This window comes from Mus musculus, chromosome 9, assembly GCF_000001635.26.
Source record: "Mus musculus strain C57BL/6J chromosome 9, GRCm38.p6 C57BL/6J".
Taxonomy (NCBI): Eukaryota; Metazoa; Chordata; class Mammalia; order Rodentia; family Muridae; genus Mus; species Mus musculus.
Genome location: NC_000075.6, coordinates 99,244,266 through 99,263,475, shown reverse-complemented (window position 1 = coordinate 99,263,475; position 19,210 = coordinate 99,244,266). Strand labels below are relative to the sequence as shown.

The window sequence follows — 19,210 nt, the reverse complement described above, 5'->3', positions numbered from 1 at the left end:
ACTGCAGCCCAGCCTCTACACTCCTAGATCTTCTAATAGTTCTGCAGTCATGCCCCTGACATAGCCAGTCTCGTCCACCTTATAGGAGAGAGTAACAGAAGAAACAGAGGGTGCCATTACACGTCAATGCTAAATGCTACCTAAAGTCATATCTACTCAATGTTTGCCCATTTATCTGTTAAAAATATTGTTTTACATTTAATACAAATGAAATTTCAGGGTGTTGGAGAGATGGTTCAGTGGTTAAGAGCACTGGCTACTCTTCCAGAGGACCCAAACTCAGTTCCCAGCATGCATAGTGGTTCACAATCATTCATAACTCTAGTTCCAGAGGATCTCATATCCTCTTCTGAACACTGAGGGTTCGGGCACCCACATGGTACACTTACATACATTCTAACAGAAACACTCATACACATAAGATGAAAAAAAGAAAACCCCCCAAGTATAATGACATTTCAGGCTCCTCTTCAGACTGTGTTTAGCGTGCATGCAGTCAATCCCAGGGTGCTCCCCACTGTCTTACTTCAGTTGCTGGTTGGTCTCTATGAGCTCCCGTATCATGCTCTGCTGACGTGTTGTTTCTTCCATCAACGTTTTCAAAATCTGCCTCATTTTTTGTGATGATTGTTTGTCAAAAACAATGAAATCTGCATTGTAAAAAATTATATAAACTTACATATATATGCTTACACACACATACACGAGAGAGAGAGAGAGAGAGAGAGAGAGAGAGAGAGAGATGGTAAAACCAAAGGGAAGGTAAAACCATTTTAAGATTTACAAAAAACTTCTTAAAACCATGTTTTGTATCTAACAAATCAGCAGGATGTAGTTACCTCTGAGATCTGCTCCTTTGACTAGACATAAAGGTTTGAAGCCATGTGTCATCAATAGCCCATTGATGCTTTCCCATTCTGCTTCCTCCTGCTACAAGCACAGCAGAGAAAAAAGGAGTCACTTTAAGATGTGAAGAAAAATCTTGTATATGATTTCCTATGTTTTCAGAAAACATTGGACCTTTCCTCCAGGACTTTCGATTTCTAGATGTTCATGTGCGTCTCTGCATGTAGGTACGAGCACATTAAGTTCAGTGCCTGTACATACTGGACAATATGTGCATACTGGACAATATGTGCATACTGGACAATATGGGCATACTGGACAATATGGGCATACTGGACAATATGGGCATACTGGACAATATGGGCATACTGGACAATATGGGCATACTGGACAATATGGGCATACTGGACAATATGGACATACTGGACAATATGGACATACTGGACAATATGGACATACTGGACAATATGTGCATACTGGACAATATGGACATACTGGACAGTATGGACATACTGGACAAGCGGCAGCCTCTTGAGCTTGAGGTGGTGGTGAGCCACATGACATGGCTGCTGTGTTCTGTGGGAGACCAGTAAGCCACCTTTCCAGCACTCAGAAGGTTTTATAAGTGTCTTTCCTCCAGATAGGGTCTCACTATAACCCTGGCAGGATTCAAACTGGCAATGTTAGACCAGGTTAGCCTTGAACTTAAAGAGATGTGACTGCCTCTACTTCCCAAGTGCTGGAATGAAAGATGTGTGTGTCATGCCTGGTTTTAATATGAAATTATATGAATTAAATTAAATTTAGTGGGTTTTTTTTTTACTATAATTAGCAACAGAATAGAAATATGCAAATGAGTTGTTACATTAAACAAAATATTCACATGTAGGCCTTAGTGGGAAATTAAAACAAAAACAACTTGTAATTTCAATGAAACAGAGAAGTCTAATTAAATAAGATCAAATTAGGCCATACTGAGAGGATACAACTGAAAACTAAAACCAGGCACTCTGAAACAAGTATCCCTTTAACAATGATGAAAAAGAAATCAAGGGTTGTGTGAGGCCTGACTAGGGAAACGACCACTTCTGAAGGGGCAGGCTCGGGGCAGGTTGCTTTTATGACCTTCAACAGGGAGGTTAAACAAGAAGAGAGGTTAAGTTCTACATACAAAAATCAGATTGCAAGATTGACCTGTCCGGGTTCCTCTTTAATGTGAACTCATTTGAGATTGTTCAGCTACTCCTGAAGTGAGAGATAGAGAAGTAATAGTGGTGTGTCCTGACAAAAATCAAGACAATGTTCGAGCACAAAAGGCTTTTGAAGCTGTGGGAAAAGCTTACAAGTTGCTCTTATATCAGGAACAGAAGAGTGCCCTGGATGTAATTCAGGCAGAAAAAAAAAACACATTGTTAAGGGATGGGGCATTAAAGGAAAGAAAGCCTACAGATGTGGAGAGTGATCCTGAACTGTGCAAACAAACACTATACAAACAAATCATGAAATGGTTTGCTGAGCTGCACATTAAAAGAGAGAGAAGCCAAAGACAAATGGAGGAAGGGACAAAGTGGGGCTGAAGCTCAAGGAAAAGCCAATGAGAAAAGTCAAGATGGTCAAGTAGATAGCAAATGAAATCTACAGGCAAACACCAATGAAGAGTCAGACCTTCCCAAGACCACACAAGGTTCTTTCCTCCCAATTCCACCAACATAGAGAAACAGTAACTTTCTAAGTTCATCTTTTCACCACAATTTAATACCAGAGTCATCCTTTTGTGCATTGACAGGAGGGGCTCAGCTGATCTACCTACCTACCTACCCCCAGATCTTGCCAGCTGAACAAGCACAAGTGGAAGGAGCCACTGTTGGTGCTTATAAGTCTATAGCTTTTTTTTTAAATTAATCGTTTTATTTGTTCACATTTCAAAACCTATATCTTAATGTTCTGTACTGGATTTTGATGTTTAGAAACTTCATGGATCATTCCTGGAAATCGTCTTGCTCACTGTGAGTTCAGACAAGCTTGGGCTACCTCAGAAGTCTCTTTGCTTGCTTCTGAAGGTGCCATCCTCAAAGTCCAAGAACAGGCAAAGAAGGCATTTGTGAACACACTGTGCAGTCACTCAATGCTCCCAAGCTCTGTGATGTTTGATGTGTTTCTGCTATTGACTGACCAACCATTTTGATCTATAACCGTAAGCCAGGGAGATGTCTAAGCAGCCACACCTAGCCTCCAGTCTCCCGACCATCACTGCTCGTCAACCCCCAGAGGAACCACAGCTGCCAGAGCCTACCCAATCACCATCAACTCAAAAATGAACAGCAAAACAGAGACTCAGCAGCCACCCTTCCTCCACACCCCCAGACACCAAGCTAGGCTCCATAGGTAACTACACATGCAGCAGCAGGGGACAAGAGAGGCACTAGGATCCTAAATCAGTTCACTATAGGAAATGGATATGGTTTTTATCAACAGAAATGACACCAAAGATGATGGATGCACCCAAGAGATTGACATAAAGAAAAAGCCCAAGAAGAACCTTTTGGAAGTAGAGACTCAAGTTTGATAAAAAAAAGTTTGTTAAAAAAAGGGTGGGGAAGAAGCAAATGTTACAGGCCCTGTGGAGTTCCAGTTCAAGACAGGAAGTCCAATTATACATGATGATATATATCCACCTCACAGGGGTTCTCCGTGCAATTACCCCAACAATGAGAACGGGGTAAAGAAGGAAGGATCAGAGAACCCAGCAACTCAGGCCCTACCCCAGGTAAAGTTTCCCACACAAGAAGATCCTATGAGTATCAACCATAGTATTTCAAATCCTCCTGTGGAGAGAAGTGGGGGAGGTTGTTAATACTCAGGGTGCAGGAGAGCAAGCCAGAGCAGTAAGACAGACTATTTATGGTGTTATAGACCATGATTCTACAGGGCTCTCTTCACCAAAGACAGCATGGAGAAGAAGGCAACAAAGGCAAGGAAAATCAAAGAGATGAGACCCAATGTCAACAGTCACCCAACATAGATATCACACCCAGCAACATCAATTATCCTTGGGGATGCCCAAAGAGCTCTAAGCCACAAGATGGCAGAGAGATAAAAGTAGCTGAGCCATCAGCTGAGAATCTGTCCACTCCTGAGGCTGGGCTGGGCAGGGCAGGGTATGGCAGAGCAAATGCTGGCTTACCATCTCTATCAGCTTCTGGCTTAGCCACCCAACAGGAATAAATGAATAGGAAATCTTTCTTTTTTTTTTTTTTTTTTTTTTTGAGACAGGGTCTCTCTGTATAGCCCTGGCTGTCCTGGAACTTACTTTGTAGACCAGGCTGGCCTCGAACTCAGAAATCCGCCTCCCTCTGCCTCCCGAGTGCTGTGATTAAAGGTGTGTGCCACCACCGCCAGGTGGAACTGAAGATCTTATTGCTTGCTTTTTGCCAACTAAGCAGGTATCCTGCTGGGGGCCAGCCCCAACTGTTCTTCTGCTTTCTCCAGGCAGCGGAGGGGGAAGGGCATTGGGGGATTAAGACTTGATCTTAGGAGGTATTTAGGGTTGCTGTGTAATAAAACGTTTACCTGTCTAAGTCACTTAGCTACTGTAGCTGACCTGCCTGAGTCCTTTTAAGGTCAGAAACTGCAAGTCTGGCATTTAACACCTCATCAGGAAACAACAGGGTACTAAGTAAAGGATTAGCTGCTAGAGCCTTCTCCCTCTTGTCCAGATGCCTTTAGCTTGTCAGGCTAGGGGGAAGTTTGGAGCAATAAACTTGTATTGAACCAGGAGAAGAGAATCACACTCACAGAAGGAAAAACTTTTATACAAGCAAATATGGATTAAACTCACATAATTCATATAAAGATTCATGCTTATACATTCATAAATCTCCATTCCTACCAGTTGGGCCCAGTTTTCATACTGTCTCGTAATTGCATACTTACACACACACACACACACACACACACACACACACACACACACACACACACCCATACTTACTTATGTATATGGAGAAAAAGACAAAGCCCCAGTGCAGAACTCACTCATTCTGGAGGAAAAATGTGCCCCAATCTTTATTGCATTGAGAAAGAAAAAGCTTCTACCCTTTTATTGCTAAATGAATAAACCCAAGTCTGTAAGAAGAAATCTTTGTCCTCTTTAGTAAGACTAAGCCTGCTTTGCTATTAAGAAAAGACCTGTTCTGTCCCATGGTAAGGAGAAGCCTGCCTGCTCCTTCCACTTTCTCTGCAGCTTCTTTTTTCCTCTTTCCCTCTGCATTTTGCATATCACTCTTTTAATTTTTTAAGTTGCCTTATATTTTCTAAGTTATTCCACTTTGCATTCTTCTTCTAATCTTGCACTCTCCTCCTGCTCTGATGTAACAATGCTCTTACTCCCAGTGCCTTTACTTCCAAGTTCCTGTGTTTACTTCTGTCTCCTCTTTGTCCTCAGTACTTATACATCTTTCAGAATACATGATCACATGGTAAAAAGTTCACTACAAGTTTACACATAAATTCAAAATAAAATCGAATAAGTTTACAACAGAGGATGTTTACATGCATATCCATTAGGAGTATATCACCTGTCACCAGCTCTGCAGGTTCATGGACCATAACTTTTGTTACCAAGATATTAGTGAAGTCTTGTATAGATAAACTCAGTCAATATTTTATCTTCTGTCCTAGCACCTATAGTAAATCACTAGTTCCCTTTTTATGACCTTTGGTTAATGGTCTTACAACCTATTGGAATGTGACTGAGTAGTAGATGCCTGCTAGCCATCTCAGAAGCAATGAACTGGTGACACTAAAGACTGGTAGAGTTCTCACTGCAGTTTTGACTATTAGGAAGGATTTAATAGCAGTGTTATTATAAAAGTGCTTAATAATTACTATAATTTTAGGAATTCTTATAGGATCATATTAAGGATTAAGAAATAGTCTATTTGTCTACATAGCATATATACAAGGCAGTATATCTTCATTGTTCTACAGAGATCTGCTCAAAAGGGTAGGCTAATACGTAGGGAATTGTTATTTATAATAACAGGATAAGCATATAAGTAGCAGGAGTCTTTCATAAAATGAATTTATTCTGGGCCTTGCAGACTATTGTAGACTTTAATACAAGGTGAACCCATCTCAGGAAGATCACCTGCTAGTTTTTAGCTTCTACTCATTGGCTCCTAACAGTACCCAAGAGCTATTCTGTGCCAATACAATAATGAGTTTTATTATTTTAACATAGAGACATCTTTTTGGTATGTATATGAGTGTTTTGCCTTCAGGTATGTCTGTACCTGGTGCCTGGTGCCTGAGGAGATCAGACGAGAGTGTCAAGTCCCCTAGAACTAGAGTTGCAGACAGTTGTGAGCCATCAAATGGGTATAACTATAACTATGTTAAATCCCGGTTTTATTCCATACATCTTTAAATTTTTTAAAGGCTTAATTATTATTTTTACTTTGTATATGTGTGTGTTTGAATACGTTTTATCTAAAGCACGTTTGTGAGAAGCTAAGATAGCACTGAATCTCCTAGATCTGGAATGGCAGACAGTGACGTGCCACCTGAACCAGAGTCTTCTCCAGGAGCAGCAAGCACTTCTAAGTGCTGAGTCATCATCTCTCCAGCTCTACCTTCTAAGTGCTGAGTCATCTCTCTAGCTCTACCTTCTAAGTGCTGAGTCATCTCTCCAGCTCTACCTTTAAAGGTTTTTAAGTTGTTTCATTTTTGGTCACATTGAAAATTTTAAGAATTTCATCTTTTTTAGCTGGGCATAGTGGCACATGCCTTTAATTTCAACATTAGGAAGGCACAGGAAAGTGGATCTCTGTTATTCAAAGCCTTACTGGTGTAGAGAGCAAGTTCCACGCCTTTAATCCCAGCACTCGGGAGGCAGAGGCAGACAGATTTCTGAGTTCGAGGCCAACCTGGTCTACAAAATGAGTTCCAGGACAGCTAGGGCTACACAGAGAAATCCTGTCTCGAAAAACCAAAAAAAAATAAAATAAAAGAGAGAGAGAGAGAGAGAGAGAGAGAGAGCAAGTTCCAGTATAACTAAGGCCACACAAAGAAACCCTATCTTAAAAAATTTTTTTTCTACAATAAATAAAAAGTACAGACTACAAACACCTATGAAGGGGGTGATTCTGATGCTAAGGTCCTGTTTCTATCAATACAGATACTAGCAACCAATGGCTGAGGATGGGGTGGGACACTTAAAAGAGTTTTGCAGGAGAATGCAGAGAGAATGGAGAGAACAAAAGAAGAGGGTGGAGGAGCAACAGGAGAAAAGCTAACCAGCCAGGTGAGTTTTCAGTTGGAGTGTACAGTGGCCACTCTATTCGATTATGTCTAGGGTTGCAGGGGCAGTTCAGGACTGCCCAGTCATTATGTTAGCAAAGGCATTTTAAGGCTAACTGGTGTGAGGGAACCTAGGTAGGGGCTGGTATAAGTAAAAACAAAAAACAAAAAACAAAAACAAACAAACAAAAAAACTCAGCAAGTGCTGTGCATGGTAGCATATACCTTTGATACAAGCACTCAGGAGGCAAGAAGCAGACCTCATTGAGTGGAAAGCCAGCATGGACTATACAGTCAGATCCTATCTCAAAAGGGGGGCCAGGGGTAAGAGAGCCTGGAGAGATTGCTTAGGTTTAAAAGCATTTACTGCTGCTGCAGAGGACCCAGGTTCAGTTCCCAACACCCACATGGCAGCCCATAACCATCTGTAATTTGGGTTCCAAGAGATCCAATGCCTCCTCTGGCCTTACCGCTACAGGCTCCTGCACACACATATGTTGGCACACAAACATACACGTATTCTTTAGGACTGAAGAAATGGAGTAAGTTGCCCTGATGGTTTCCTAGCATGACTCACAGCCAAAGACAGCTTTCTTTAATGATTATTTATACTTCCCTCTTCTATTTCCACACACAACTTTTCTCTCACGTATTCCTAAGGTCTCTGGTCACACAGCTTGACTACTTTGGTAGATAAAGGACTAAAATTATCACTGATGTACTAAAAGCCAAAATCATTGTGTGACTATCTCAAAGGATTTCTGTCTACTAAAATTATAAAAACAAAATGTTTTTGCTTATGGTCACATTTCATATGAACAAATAGTCCATGCTGTTATCTGATGCCTCTTGTATATTGTATAACATGAATATGTACACATGTGATGTTATCTGATGCCTCTTGTATATTGTACAACATGAATGTGTACACATGTGATGTTATCTGATGCCCCTGTATATTGTACAACATGAATGTGTACACATGTGATGTTATCTGATGCCCCTGTATATTGTATAACATGAATGTGTACACATGTGATGTTATCTTGATGCCTCTTGTACACTGTATAACATGAATGTGTACACATGTGCAGGCCAGTGGTGGTGGTGGGGGCATTAAATGTCTTGGTCTGTCACTTTCTACTATAGTGTCTCTCACTAAACCTTGAACAAGACTGGTGGCTAGCAAACTCTGGTAATCCTGTGTCTATAACCCATCTGCCCACCTACCATCCCTGATGGCACCACAGAAATGACCATGACCACTGCAGAGTTCTGGGGACTTAAATGCAGGTTTCATGCTTATACACCTTTCTCACTGAGCCATCTTTCCAGGCTATATCTTGTGTCTTAAGAGAAAAAAATATAACAACTGCTGTTTACAGATACTAAAAATAGACCTGAAGAGATGGCTCGGGGTTAAGAGCACATTACTCCTCTGCTCTTAAAACGGACCCAACTTCTGTATCCAGGACCCATGTCAGCTCACAACTGCCTGAACTCCAGCTTCAGAGGGGATTCGATGCCTCCAGCCTCTATAGGAACCATATGCATACCTCCCCTCCACACACACATAATCTGAACCAATAAAAATATGACAGTCCTTACTCTGGAATTTAACCAATCTTTTTAGAAAGGATTTTAATTACATGTACTTGTGTATGTGTTTGGGGACAGGGTGGAGGGAGGGACAATATGTTCAAGTGAGTGTAGTGCCCAGAAGAGAGTGTTGGATTCCCTAGAGCTGGAGTTACAAGTGATTGGGAGCTGCACAATGTAGGTGCTGGGAATTGAACTTGGGTTCTCTAGGAAAACAGTACACACCCTCTTAACCACTGAGCCATCTCCCCAACCCCACCAGTCTTTTTAAAGTCATAATTTTCATATTTGCACACCTAGCAGTCTTTTGAACATACTTTGAAAAATAGTGACCTAAAATATTTTGAGTTTACCTGTTTTTCAATCATGAGTCTGTTTGATAAAAGGCTAGGATCCTGGGCTTTAGAGGCTACTGGAGACAGCGGTTCTTTTGTAGAATCTGAAGTAGAGATCGGCAATAAAAATATTTGACTTCCCTGGATGAAAAAAGAAAAAGTGCAACAGAAGTTACAAGAGGTCCGGGGCTGCAGCGCAGTAGGCAGAATGCCTGTCTATCACATGGACGGTGCTGGGTTCAATCTCTGTCTGCATAAAACTAGTATGGTGGCCTATACTCCGAGGTCTCAGGAGGAGGCGGCAGGAGGAACAGAACTGCAAAGTCATTCTCAGCCACAAAGAAAATTGTACGTAGGGTTACCCTCACTGAGACAAACCAACGCCCACGTTCTCAAGCATGGTTTACTTTCTTGTCGAGTGCCTGTTTCCTTCTTAATCCTCATGCTTACATTCTACTTACGCTGAGCATGGTGGCACAGGTTTAATAATCCCAGCACTTAGGAAGCAGAAGCAGGTGGATTTGATTTCAAGGCCTGCCTCATCAAAACAAACAAAAACTGTCTTTAAAACGTCTTTTAATAATTTGCCCCCAAATACATATATTTAAAAGAATATACTAATTAGCTGGCAGTGGTGGTGCACACCTTTGTTCTCAGCACTTGGGAAGCGAAGGCAGGTGGATCTCTGTGAGTTTGAGGCCAGTCTGAACTACAGAGCAAGTTCTAGGGCAGCCAGGAAATCTTGTCTCAAAAAACAAAAGAACAAAAACAAAACAAAACAAAAAAACCCCAAAACAAAACAGAAAAAAAAATCCACTTCCACTATTCCTACAGAAAAAAAATCAGATTACCCTTATATAAATATTTACTTCCTAGATAACATGCCTGTACAAGATTTATATAAATAAATCCTATCTTATACTGTTCTATGGAATAAAAAAATTCATACAAAAAAAGAGAAATAGCTGTTTAAAAGAATATATATATATATATGTATATATATATACACACATATACAAATACAGATACACACACACACATCACATGAATCACAGGGGGTTTTCTGCATATTGCCCTGGGTGTCTGGAATTTACTATGTATAGACCAGGCTGGCCTTGAACTCAGAGATCATCTGCCTCTGCCTCTAGGTGCTAGAATTTACAGGTATGTGCCAACATGCCTAGCCTAAGATATTTTGAAAAGATTGTGAGGCTACTGAACTGTTAACATTAAGAAATTTCTATTCAAAAATCTAAAAGGGCTTTGTCTAATCCAGTTTCTAATCAGTTCACTGGACTACAAGGTGAGACACCAAAAACTTTGCTACACAATCTTTATTTCTAAGTATATCAAAAGTCAGGAACAAGAATTTCTGTTTGGCCCACAAAAAATAAATAAATAAAACTACTATTCTGGGGGGAAAGAATTACTTGATTTCTTTTATATGTAGATAAAACTTTCCAGGAGCAAAAAAATTTCATATTCATTAGCATCATAGAATCTGAAAATTACTTAAAACTAACTCCCTTGCTAGCAGGACCATGTGAAGGAGAGTTGACTAAGTCAGGAAAGATCCCTGGAGCAGGAGCAGCAGTTACACAGAGCAGCCAATCAACCACCCGCGTCAGGGAGGGAGAAGGGAGTGATGCTGTCGCTACTGGGAAGAACTGTCCCAGGTTCCCAGCTAGTATATAAACCAGACACTGTAGATCTGCTGAGAAATCTGTCATTGAAAAGAAGTGGGCTAGAAGTGTAGCTAGCTCTGCTCTGACCTTTGAGGCTTGAGGCTTGGAAACCTTCGTAGTGGTGGTGAGGAAATAAAGGACAGACAGAGCTCCGCATGCAATGCAGCTGGAATCTGGTGGCTTCTCTAGCACCACCACTACAGCCTGGAGCCTCAGAGCGCGCGCGGATTAGGTACAGCACAGGGGAAGCCTTAGCTCTATGTAAGCAGTCTCAGGCTGTAAGGGTACTGGAGAAAGCCCCAGTTGCTAGTCATTGTACAAACTGGCCAATCTTTCCTGAGCAGGCATTGTGACTCCTGACTCCTGAGGAAAACTTCAGCCTGACCCACACAGTTAACATCGCCGCCTATTTCCCATGGGCCAACTGGTCTCTAAATCCTCAACAGGCCTTGCTCATATCAAAACACACATTCACGCAGGATTTCCTCCTCTCCCTAGCACATACGAAGCCCTGGGTTGTGTCCTTAGCACTGTATAAGTGGGGTGTAGCATGGTAAATGCCTATAACCCCAGCTCAGGAAGTACAGGCAGGAGAAACAGGGTCTAGGATTACCTTACATAGCAAAGTCTAAGATCAGCTTTGGGCAACAAGACAACCAGTCTAAAATAGAGATTACAATAAGATAAAGGTTTAAAACTTCTTCTCTTCTACAGACATTTAATAAAAGTCAAGTTGAGAAAATGAATACAAAATACAAAAGCCATTCCAACTTAAAGTTGTGCCTTAGACTCACGGTGTGGATAAGAAGAGAAACAGGTTCTCCACTAACCTAGATTCTGGCTTCTCTCTTCTAGACTATTCCACCCCTCTACTAATAAATAGTGTGTCCAAGCACTTGGCAGAAGCAAGTGAGAGCCTCTCTGAGGGCCTGGAATTGTTAACATTAAAAAAAAAAAGTTTCACCTCACTTAGCAAACTGTCCAAGATAACCAAAGCAGACAAGGAGTAAGATACAAAAGAGCCTCTAGGCTCAAAGCTGAAATCCCAGCACTCAGAAGACTGAGGCAGGAGGATCTCCACGAGTTTGAGATCTCCCTGGGCTTAGCAAAGGTTTCTATTGCTGTGGTAAACACCTTGACCAAAAGCAACAGGTGGAGGAAAGGATTTCCTTCGTCTGAGCTCCCACACTGCATGACTGCAGAAAGTCAGGGCAGCCTCTTGGAGGGCTTGCTCTTCCCAGCTAGCTCAACCTACTTGCTTATGCACTCCAGGACCACAGGGTTGGCCCCACCCACAATGGCCTGGGCCCTTCCACCTCAATCTTTAAGAAAATGGCCCCACAGGCCAGCCAACAGGCCAAATGTAAATGAAAAAAAAAATCCAATTTAAAAATTGTAAAAAATAAAATAAATATAAAATTGGGATAAAAATTTTAAAAAAAGAAAAAAATAATTAAAAATGGCATTTGAGTAAAATTAAAAAAAAAAAAAGGCATTTTCTCAACTACAGCTTCCTCTTCTCAGGTAACTCTAACTTTTGTCAAGTTAACAAAAACTAAGCAAACAAACAAACAAACAAACAAAACCCAAACACTCAAGCAGGACAGCTATATAACGAGCTCCAGAACCAGCCTGGGCTGAAGATAAATATCTAAAAAAATTAAAAAAGGAAAAGAAAAAAGCATAAGAAGTCACAAAGAAAACAAACAAAAGTTATCTTCTACGAGGCTTCTGATGTAGTAATAATTAGGCATATATAATGAAAACAACAATGTCCACAATGTTCAAGGTCTAATCATTTTTCTTCAAGGCAGACACTCCTCAGCATTGGGTTAATAGGTAAGTACCACTTAGCAATTTCCTTTATGCTGGCATACTTCCTCATGAAGAGAGTCAACTAGAGAGGTACAGGATATTGCCAGTGACACCTGAGAATTGAGTACACTTGTGAATTAAAACTTATTTAAAAGCTTTTTCTTTGTTGATGGAGGTATAGTCTGCGGTAGAGTGCTTGCTTAATATTCATGAATCCGGAGTTCAATCTACACACACTAGGGGTGGGGGACGGAGATCCAAGTCTAAAAAACGGGTGACAAATGATAGATTAGCTCCTTGCCTTGTTACTATGAAAAGAGCTGGCAAATGAAACGTAAGGATGAGGCGTAAGGACGAAATGTGCACTGGCTTTGGCTCACAGTTCAAGGGTACAAACCACAGAGATCACGGCAGCAGCAGCCTGAGGACAGGAAACCTGTTACTTAGTCCAGGATCCCAGCCCACAGAAATGTACCAACCATAGCAAAACTAATCCAGTAGAGGTAATTCCCCACACTATACCCACAGGCTTGTCTCCTAAGCAATTCTAGTTCCTGTTGAGTTGATAATATTGACCATCACAAATGGTGATAGCTTTTTGTAATTGTAATGCAAAAATAAAGAATCAGAACATAAGAAATGGAGAACTCCAAAGCTGAAGGAACCTTGCTGATTTTATTCAGGGATCCTACAAATACTCAATGTGGGGTTGGCCCATTCCTCAATGTGCTCACTGAAGAACTACATGGCTGGGGCTGGAGACATGGCTCACCAGACAAAAGCACGTGCTCTTCCAGAGGCCCTGAGTTTGGCTCGCAGCACCCTTGCTTGCAGCTTGCAGCTGCCTGTAACTCCACCCCCAAGGAATCCAACTTTGGGCTACAGAACTAACTCAGCGGCTAACAGTATTTGTGGCTCTTCTAAAGGACCCAAGTTCAGATTCCAGAAACCTCCTATCTCAGCACACAGCTGCCTGTAACTCCAGCTTGAGGAGGTACGATATCCTTGTCTGGTCTCCTCTGATACCCACAGTTCTACATACATGCATTCATATACACACATACATACGTATACATATATGTACACACAAATAAAAATAAAACACATCGGGCTGGAGAGATGGCTCAGTGGTTAAGAGCACTGACTGCTCTTCCAGAGGTTCTGAGTTCAAATCCCAGCAACCACATGGTGGCTCATAGCCATCTGTAATGAGATCTGACCCCCTCTTCTGGTGTGTCTGAAGACAGCTACAGTGTACACAAATAAAATAAATAAATCTTTAAAAAAATAATAAAACAAATCTTGCCTGTGATGGTAGCACACACCTTTAATACGAGAAGCCAGGAAACACAGGCAGAGTCAAGTGGATCTCTGTGAGTTTGAGGTTAGCCTAGTCTATATAGTGAGTTCCAGTACTACATAATCAAACTCTGTATTAAAAAAAAAAAAAAAGAAAAAAAAGCCAGCAGTGGTGGTGCACACCTTTAGACCCAGCACTTGGGAGGCAGAAACTGGCAAATTTCTGAGTTGGAGGACAACATGGTCTACAGAGCGAGTTCCAGGACAGCCAAGGATACGCAAGGATATGCAAGACTTACTGAGTAGATAGATTCCCAGTAGCCAAAATAAGTTTTAACAATGACGATCACTATAATCAACTAAAACCCAGCAAATAACTGCATCTATGATAATGTAAAAACAAGTGTCTTCAGAAGATCAAGAACAGGACTGGGAATATAGCTCAGAGGTACGGTACTTTCCTAGAATGTGCAAGACTCGGGGCGTGATTGCAAAATAACTGGTAAAAACAAAAAAACCCAACTCATCATTGTGAAATCAGTAAATAAATAAAATCAAGATCTAGCCTGACTTTCCCATATGGAATGTACAGATGCCTGCCTGTAAACCCAGCATACAAAGTAGAAGCAGGAAGATCAGAGGTTCAAGGTCATCCTCAGCCACATAGTGAGTTCAAGGTCAGCAAGGGCTACAGAAGACCCTGTCTGAAAGAAGAGGAAAAAAAAGGAAAAAAGGAAGAAAGAAAAAGAGAGAAAAGAAAAGAAAGGAAAAGAAAAGAAAAAAGAAGTTGGCCGGGGCAATGGTGGTGCATGCTTTAATCCCAGCATTTGGGAGGCTGGGATTTATTTTATGCCTAGCTGCCTTGAGTTAAGGAGTTACTATTAATCAATCAAGTGCTTTAATGAGAGCTCTCAGGACAGTCTGCTCTTGGGAGTACTCCATAATCACGCTGAAGAACTGTTCCAGGTGCTAAGACCGCGATAACACTATAGTCACCAATGCTGTCAGAGCTTCAACCCAGGCATCTGGAGGCCTTTCTAGACCACAGCAGCTTCAGCAGCTTCAGAAGGCATCTGAGACTGCGCTCCAGGCAAGGGGGGCGTGGCCAACTCTAGCTGATTCTGCTCTCCCTGCGGGAGCAACTCCCCAGAGGCTGCCAAGGAGCTGTGGTTGGCATAACATTTGTTCATGAATGATTCCCAATCGAGGAAGACGGTTGGTACATATGTCATCAATGGAACTAGATACCATGAAGCTGTGGGTATAATTGGTCTCTTAGTTTCTTTTCCTGTGGCTGTGATAAAATACTTTGACAAAAGCCATCTTAAGGGGCTGACAAGATGGTTCAGTGAGTTAAGCCACTTGAGGCCAAGCCTGACAACCCGAGTCCATGAACCCAGGACACAGAAGGTTGGAGTCCTCTGAGCTCCATGTGTGCAGAAGCATTAGCATATTGGCACACACAGCCAATAAACAAGTAAATGTATTTTTATCTAACTGCTTTTTAAATATTGGTTTTGTGGTTTTGAGACAGTCTTACTATGTAACCCCAGCCTGACTTTGCCTCCTGAGTCCTGGGATTATAGGTGTGCAACGCCTGTGGTATGTTTTGAGAAGCAATTTATCAATGGGTGTGATGGTGCACACATTTAATCCCAGCATCTGGGAGACAGGAGCAGGCAGCTCTCTGTGAGGTTAGCCTGTTATTTGTTACTTAGCAAGTTCTAGGGCAGCTAAGGATACACAGACCCTTTCTCAAAAACAAACAGCTTGAGAGAGGGGTTATTTTAACCCACAGTTCATGGTATAATCCATTATGTCAGAAAGTCAAAGGCAGCAGAAGGTTCCATCAAATTCATAACCAGAAACTGAGAATGAACACAAAGATGCTACTCAGCTCCCTTCTCCACTTGCATCGTGCAGCATCCTATCCAGGGAGTGGTACCACCCAGCTCCTGCTCTTCCCTCCTCGACGTAATTCAGAGAGTTCCCCACAGACATGCCAGAAGCCAGTCTCCCAGGTGATTCTAGATGTGCCAAGTTAACAACACTGGCCATCATAACTGGTAAAAGCACAGTTCATGCCCCAACAGTCCCCTCTTCTGGCCACACAGGAAGCCGCTCTCCACCGTTTCCAGGTTACTCAGGAGCTTGTCTCCTATGCGCTAACCTCACTCCCAAGCCCCAGGTTGCAATATTAGGCTCAATAAAGTCTTCTCGCAAATGACCTCTTGCCTACTTGTAGGCTTCGTTACCCTGGTTGCACGAAGATGAGACAAAGTCTACAAACTTCTAGCCTGGCAGAGTCAGCCAGAACGTTTCTGAAAGCCACCAAGAGCTAAGACCGCAGGAGTCAGTGAAAAAAATGCAAAGACTCCTCTCACGCTGAACTATCACTGAAAGCCAGGGGCGTGATACAAAGAACTATCACTCTAGGAAGAAGCTCAAGAGTTCCAGAGAACAACCCAGAGCAGAAAGATCGAGATGCTGAAACCACAAAAAGACAGTGGCGTACTGCAAAAGCCAACGTGTCAAAGTTGAGGACCTATGAAGAATCGAAGGCAGGCGCTGAGGCCAGGAGGACTGCAAGTCCCAGGAGCTGGGAGAGTTCAAGATCACAGTTAAGGAGCCACAGCTCAGGAGCTTAACTGTAGCTGCTCTGCTCGGTGCTGGCGTTCCAAAGGTGGAGTCTTCAGCCTTTAGTCCCTAAGGCTGAGGGGCCAGGCTTCAATGCTAAGGAAACTGCTATTTACCTATCCAAGATTTCTATAAACACAAAAGCTCACAGACAGCAACTGGGGACAGGCCTGCCAAATCTTAACAGCAAACAAATCAACACTAACCAAAAGAGAGCTCGTATATATCCTATAATTAGACTGCCTGGAGATTCTGACATACAGTCAGGGAATACTAATGCTTTTGTGCTTTGGTTTCATGAAGAAAAAACAAAGGAATAATAGTACTTACCTCCCAGAAGCACTGCAGAGACGAGAAGACTCAAAGATACACAAAGAGCACAGAGTAGTGCATACCTCACAGGACAGAGGTGCCATCTATTTAACTTCGTTAAAATTCAGTTTTCTTACTGAGTTTAAACTATTAATATTATTTGAGAGAATTATCAGGTAGACAAGAAGCATGTAACACCATTTATCACAATAACCAATAAATTTTTTTATGATCTTTCCTCAATTGGAAAAAAAACATGTCATCTATTATATTGGACATACCTCAGTCATAGTGATTCCTTTGTTGTTTACACCTGTCGTTCAAGTTAATCTCAATAAAATGATCACCCAATGAGTCTCATGTCCGGAAGTGGATCTTGATCTAGGTTTCAAAAAGATACAAGCCAAAGCCTTGAAATGTTCAACCTGTCACAGAAATGGTCGAGTTATTCTCAAGGCCGGTATCTATGGTACCGATAACCACAGCCTGAAAACTGCAACAAGAACGAACAGCTTTTTCCACAGATGCCCCCCTTCCTTTCCCCCTTGTCCTTCCTCCTATTGCTTTATTGAAACATGTGCAGGATATTCAAATCTATCATTCTGATATGTGGCCTTCAAGGGTAGTTATCCTTGCTTGCAAGTGTACTCAAGTAAAAGCAGGAAGCAGAGAACTTATTTACACCCGTGATCAAGCCCCCACCCCCTGTAACCCCCAAGGTTCTCTGAGTTCTGAAAGTGTTCTTTAAAAAGTCATAGTAAAAACCTGTAAGCTTTTTCAAGAGCACACTTCCAATTATTACAAATTGACACAAAGTATTACCTATTAATGCAAACATGCTAATCGTCTGTAGTAATCTTTTCCCCATCCAGGCTATTAACAAGACACGGCTTTGGAACCTTGAAAGTCACAGGAAAAAAAAAAAAATAACGGCATCCTAGGGCCAAGGCAGAACCTTTACAGAGTGTTGTTAACACACAGGACTCCTAGAGTAGGAAGTAGAGGACGGATGTCGTTTAGCCACGTGGCAAATAAAGCCAAGTGTTACAAAAAGGAGAAAAAAAATCACATACCCATAATTCCCAGCTTTGGGTCTTAGGAAGGATATGAGACAGCCCAGGCTACATAGTAAAACCCTATCTCAAGAAAAGAAAGAAGCCAAACACAGTGGTAGACACCTTTAATCTTACCACTCAGGAGACAAAGGCAGGCAGATCTTGTGAGTTCGAGGCCAGCCTGGTCTACACAGTGAGTTCCAGGACTATATAGAGAGACCCTGTCTCAAAACAAAAACAAAAAAACCAAAACCAAAACAAAAACAAACAGAAATGAAACAGCACAGTGCTAAGAGCATGTTATCCCTTACAGGGGACCAGAGTTCAATCCCCTTCACCCACGCCTGGCAGCTCACAACCACCTATGACTCCAGCTCCAGGAGATCCAACTCCTCGGCCCCCACGAGTACCTGTACACATGAACACGCACATAATTAAAAGTGGTAAAAATGTTTAGTGGCGGATGGTGATGCATGCCTTTATTCCCAGCACTCAGGAAGCAAATCCTAGTGGACTCCTGTAAGTTCAAAGCCAAACTGGTCTACATAGTGACTTCCAAGACAACCTGGACAACATGGCAAGATCTTGTCTCAAGAAAAGGAGGGTGGGGAAAAAGAAAAGAGAGAAAAGGAAAATAAGAGAAAAAGAAGATAAGAGAAAAACAAAATGAGAAAAAGATGAAACTGGAGATGTTTGAAACAGAACCTTGGCTGACCTAGAACTAGCCTAGGCAACCCATCCCTCTCAGCCCTGGGAGTGTGAGTACAAGTGACAGCCATCATGGGGGGAAAAGTGTATATTTTGACACAGTCCATCCATGTTTCACAACAGTTCATTAATTGCCCTGTAGGTATCTGAGGATCTGTTAAAATACAACACATACTAAAATTTTATAGCCAGGCAATGGTGGTGTGCACTCAGGAGGCAGAGGCAGGAGGATCTCTGTGAGTTCTAGGTGAGCTGGGTCTAGAGAGCTAGTTCCAGGACAGCCAAGGCTACATAAAGAAATCTTGCCTCAAAAAACAAAAAACAAAAACAAAAAAAAAAAAAAAACAAAACCCCCATAAATATAATAGCTGGGTGTGGTGGTGTTTAGCTGTAACCCCAGCATTTCAGAGGTTGGAGGATCAGGAATTCAATGTCGTCCTCAGACGGCCTGCATGAAACCTTGCCTTAACGTGAATCAACAATTCAATTCCAACAACATTGCAACTTGCTCTTCACGGTTTACCATTTACTAGCTATTTACTATTTACAAAAATCCATGCAATGCACAAGATTGAAACCAATGCCTGCAGCGCTGATATGATTACAAAATAAAGTGGCA

The 19,210-nt window shown here is 41.8% G+C and overlaps 1 protein-coding gene and 1 pseudogene across 19 annotated transcripts in view; one reads left to right on the top strand and one right to left on the bottom strand.

Annotated features, from left to right (window-relative positions):
- Cep70 (centrosomal protein 70) overlaps window positions 1-19,210 on the bottom strand; it is a 142,296-nt gene that overhangs the window by 62,404 nt on the left and 60,682 nt on the right. For 14 of the 19 annotated variants that reach the window (XR_003947992.1, XR_003947993.1, XR_003947990.1 and 11 more), the window contains 4 exons: window positions 17,110-17,209; window positions 9,099-9,221; window positions 840-930; window positions 527-650 (listed from right to left, as the gene is read on the bottom strand). Coding sequence is in view for 7 of the 19 variants with exons in the window: in XM_030244534.1 (XP_030100394.1) it covers window positions 527-650; window positions 840-930; window positions 9,099-9,221; window positions 17,110-17,118 (347 nt within the window). In the remaining 12 variants the exon portion in view is untranslated. Of the gene's footprint in view, window positions 1-526; window positions 651-839; window positions 931-9,098; window positions 9,222-17,109; window positions 17,254-19,210 lie in introns of all 19 variants that reach the window. The other 5 variants (XM_017313546.2, XM_030244541.1, XM_030244533.1 and 2 more) reach the window with 2 other exon arrangements.
- Gm18914 (predicted gene, 18914) lies at window positions 1,922-2,628 on the top strand (annotated as a pseudogene).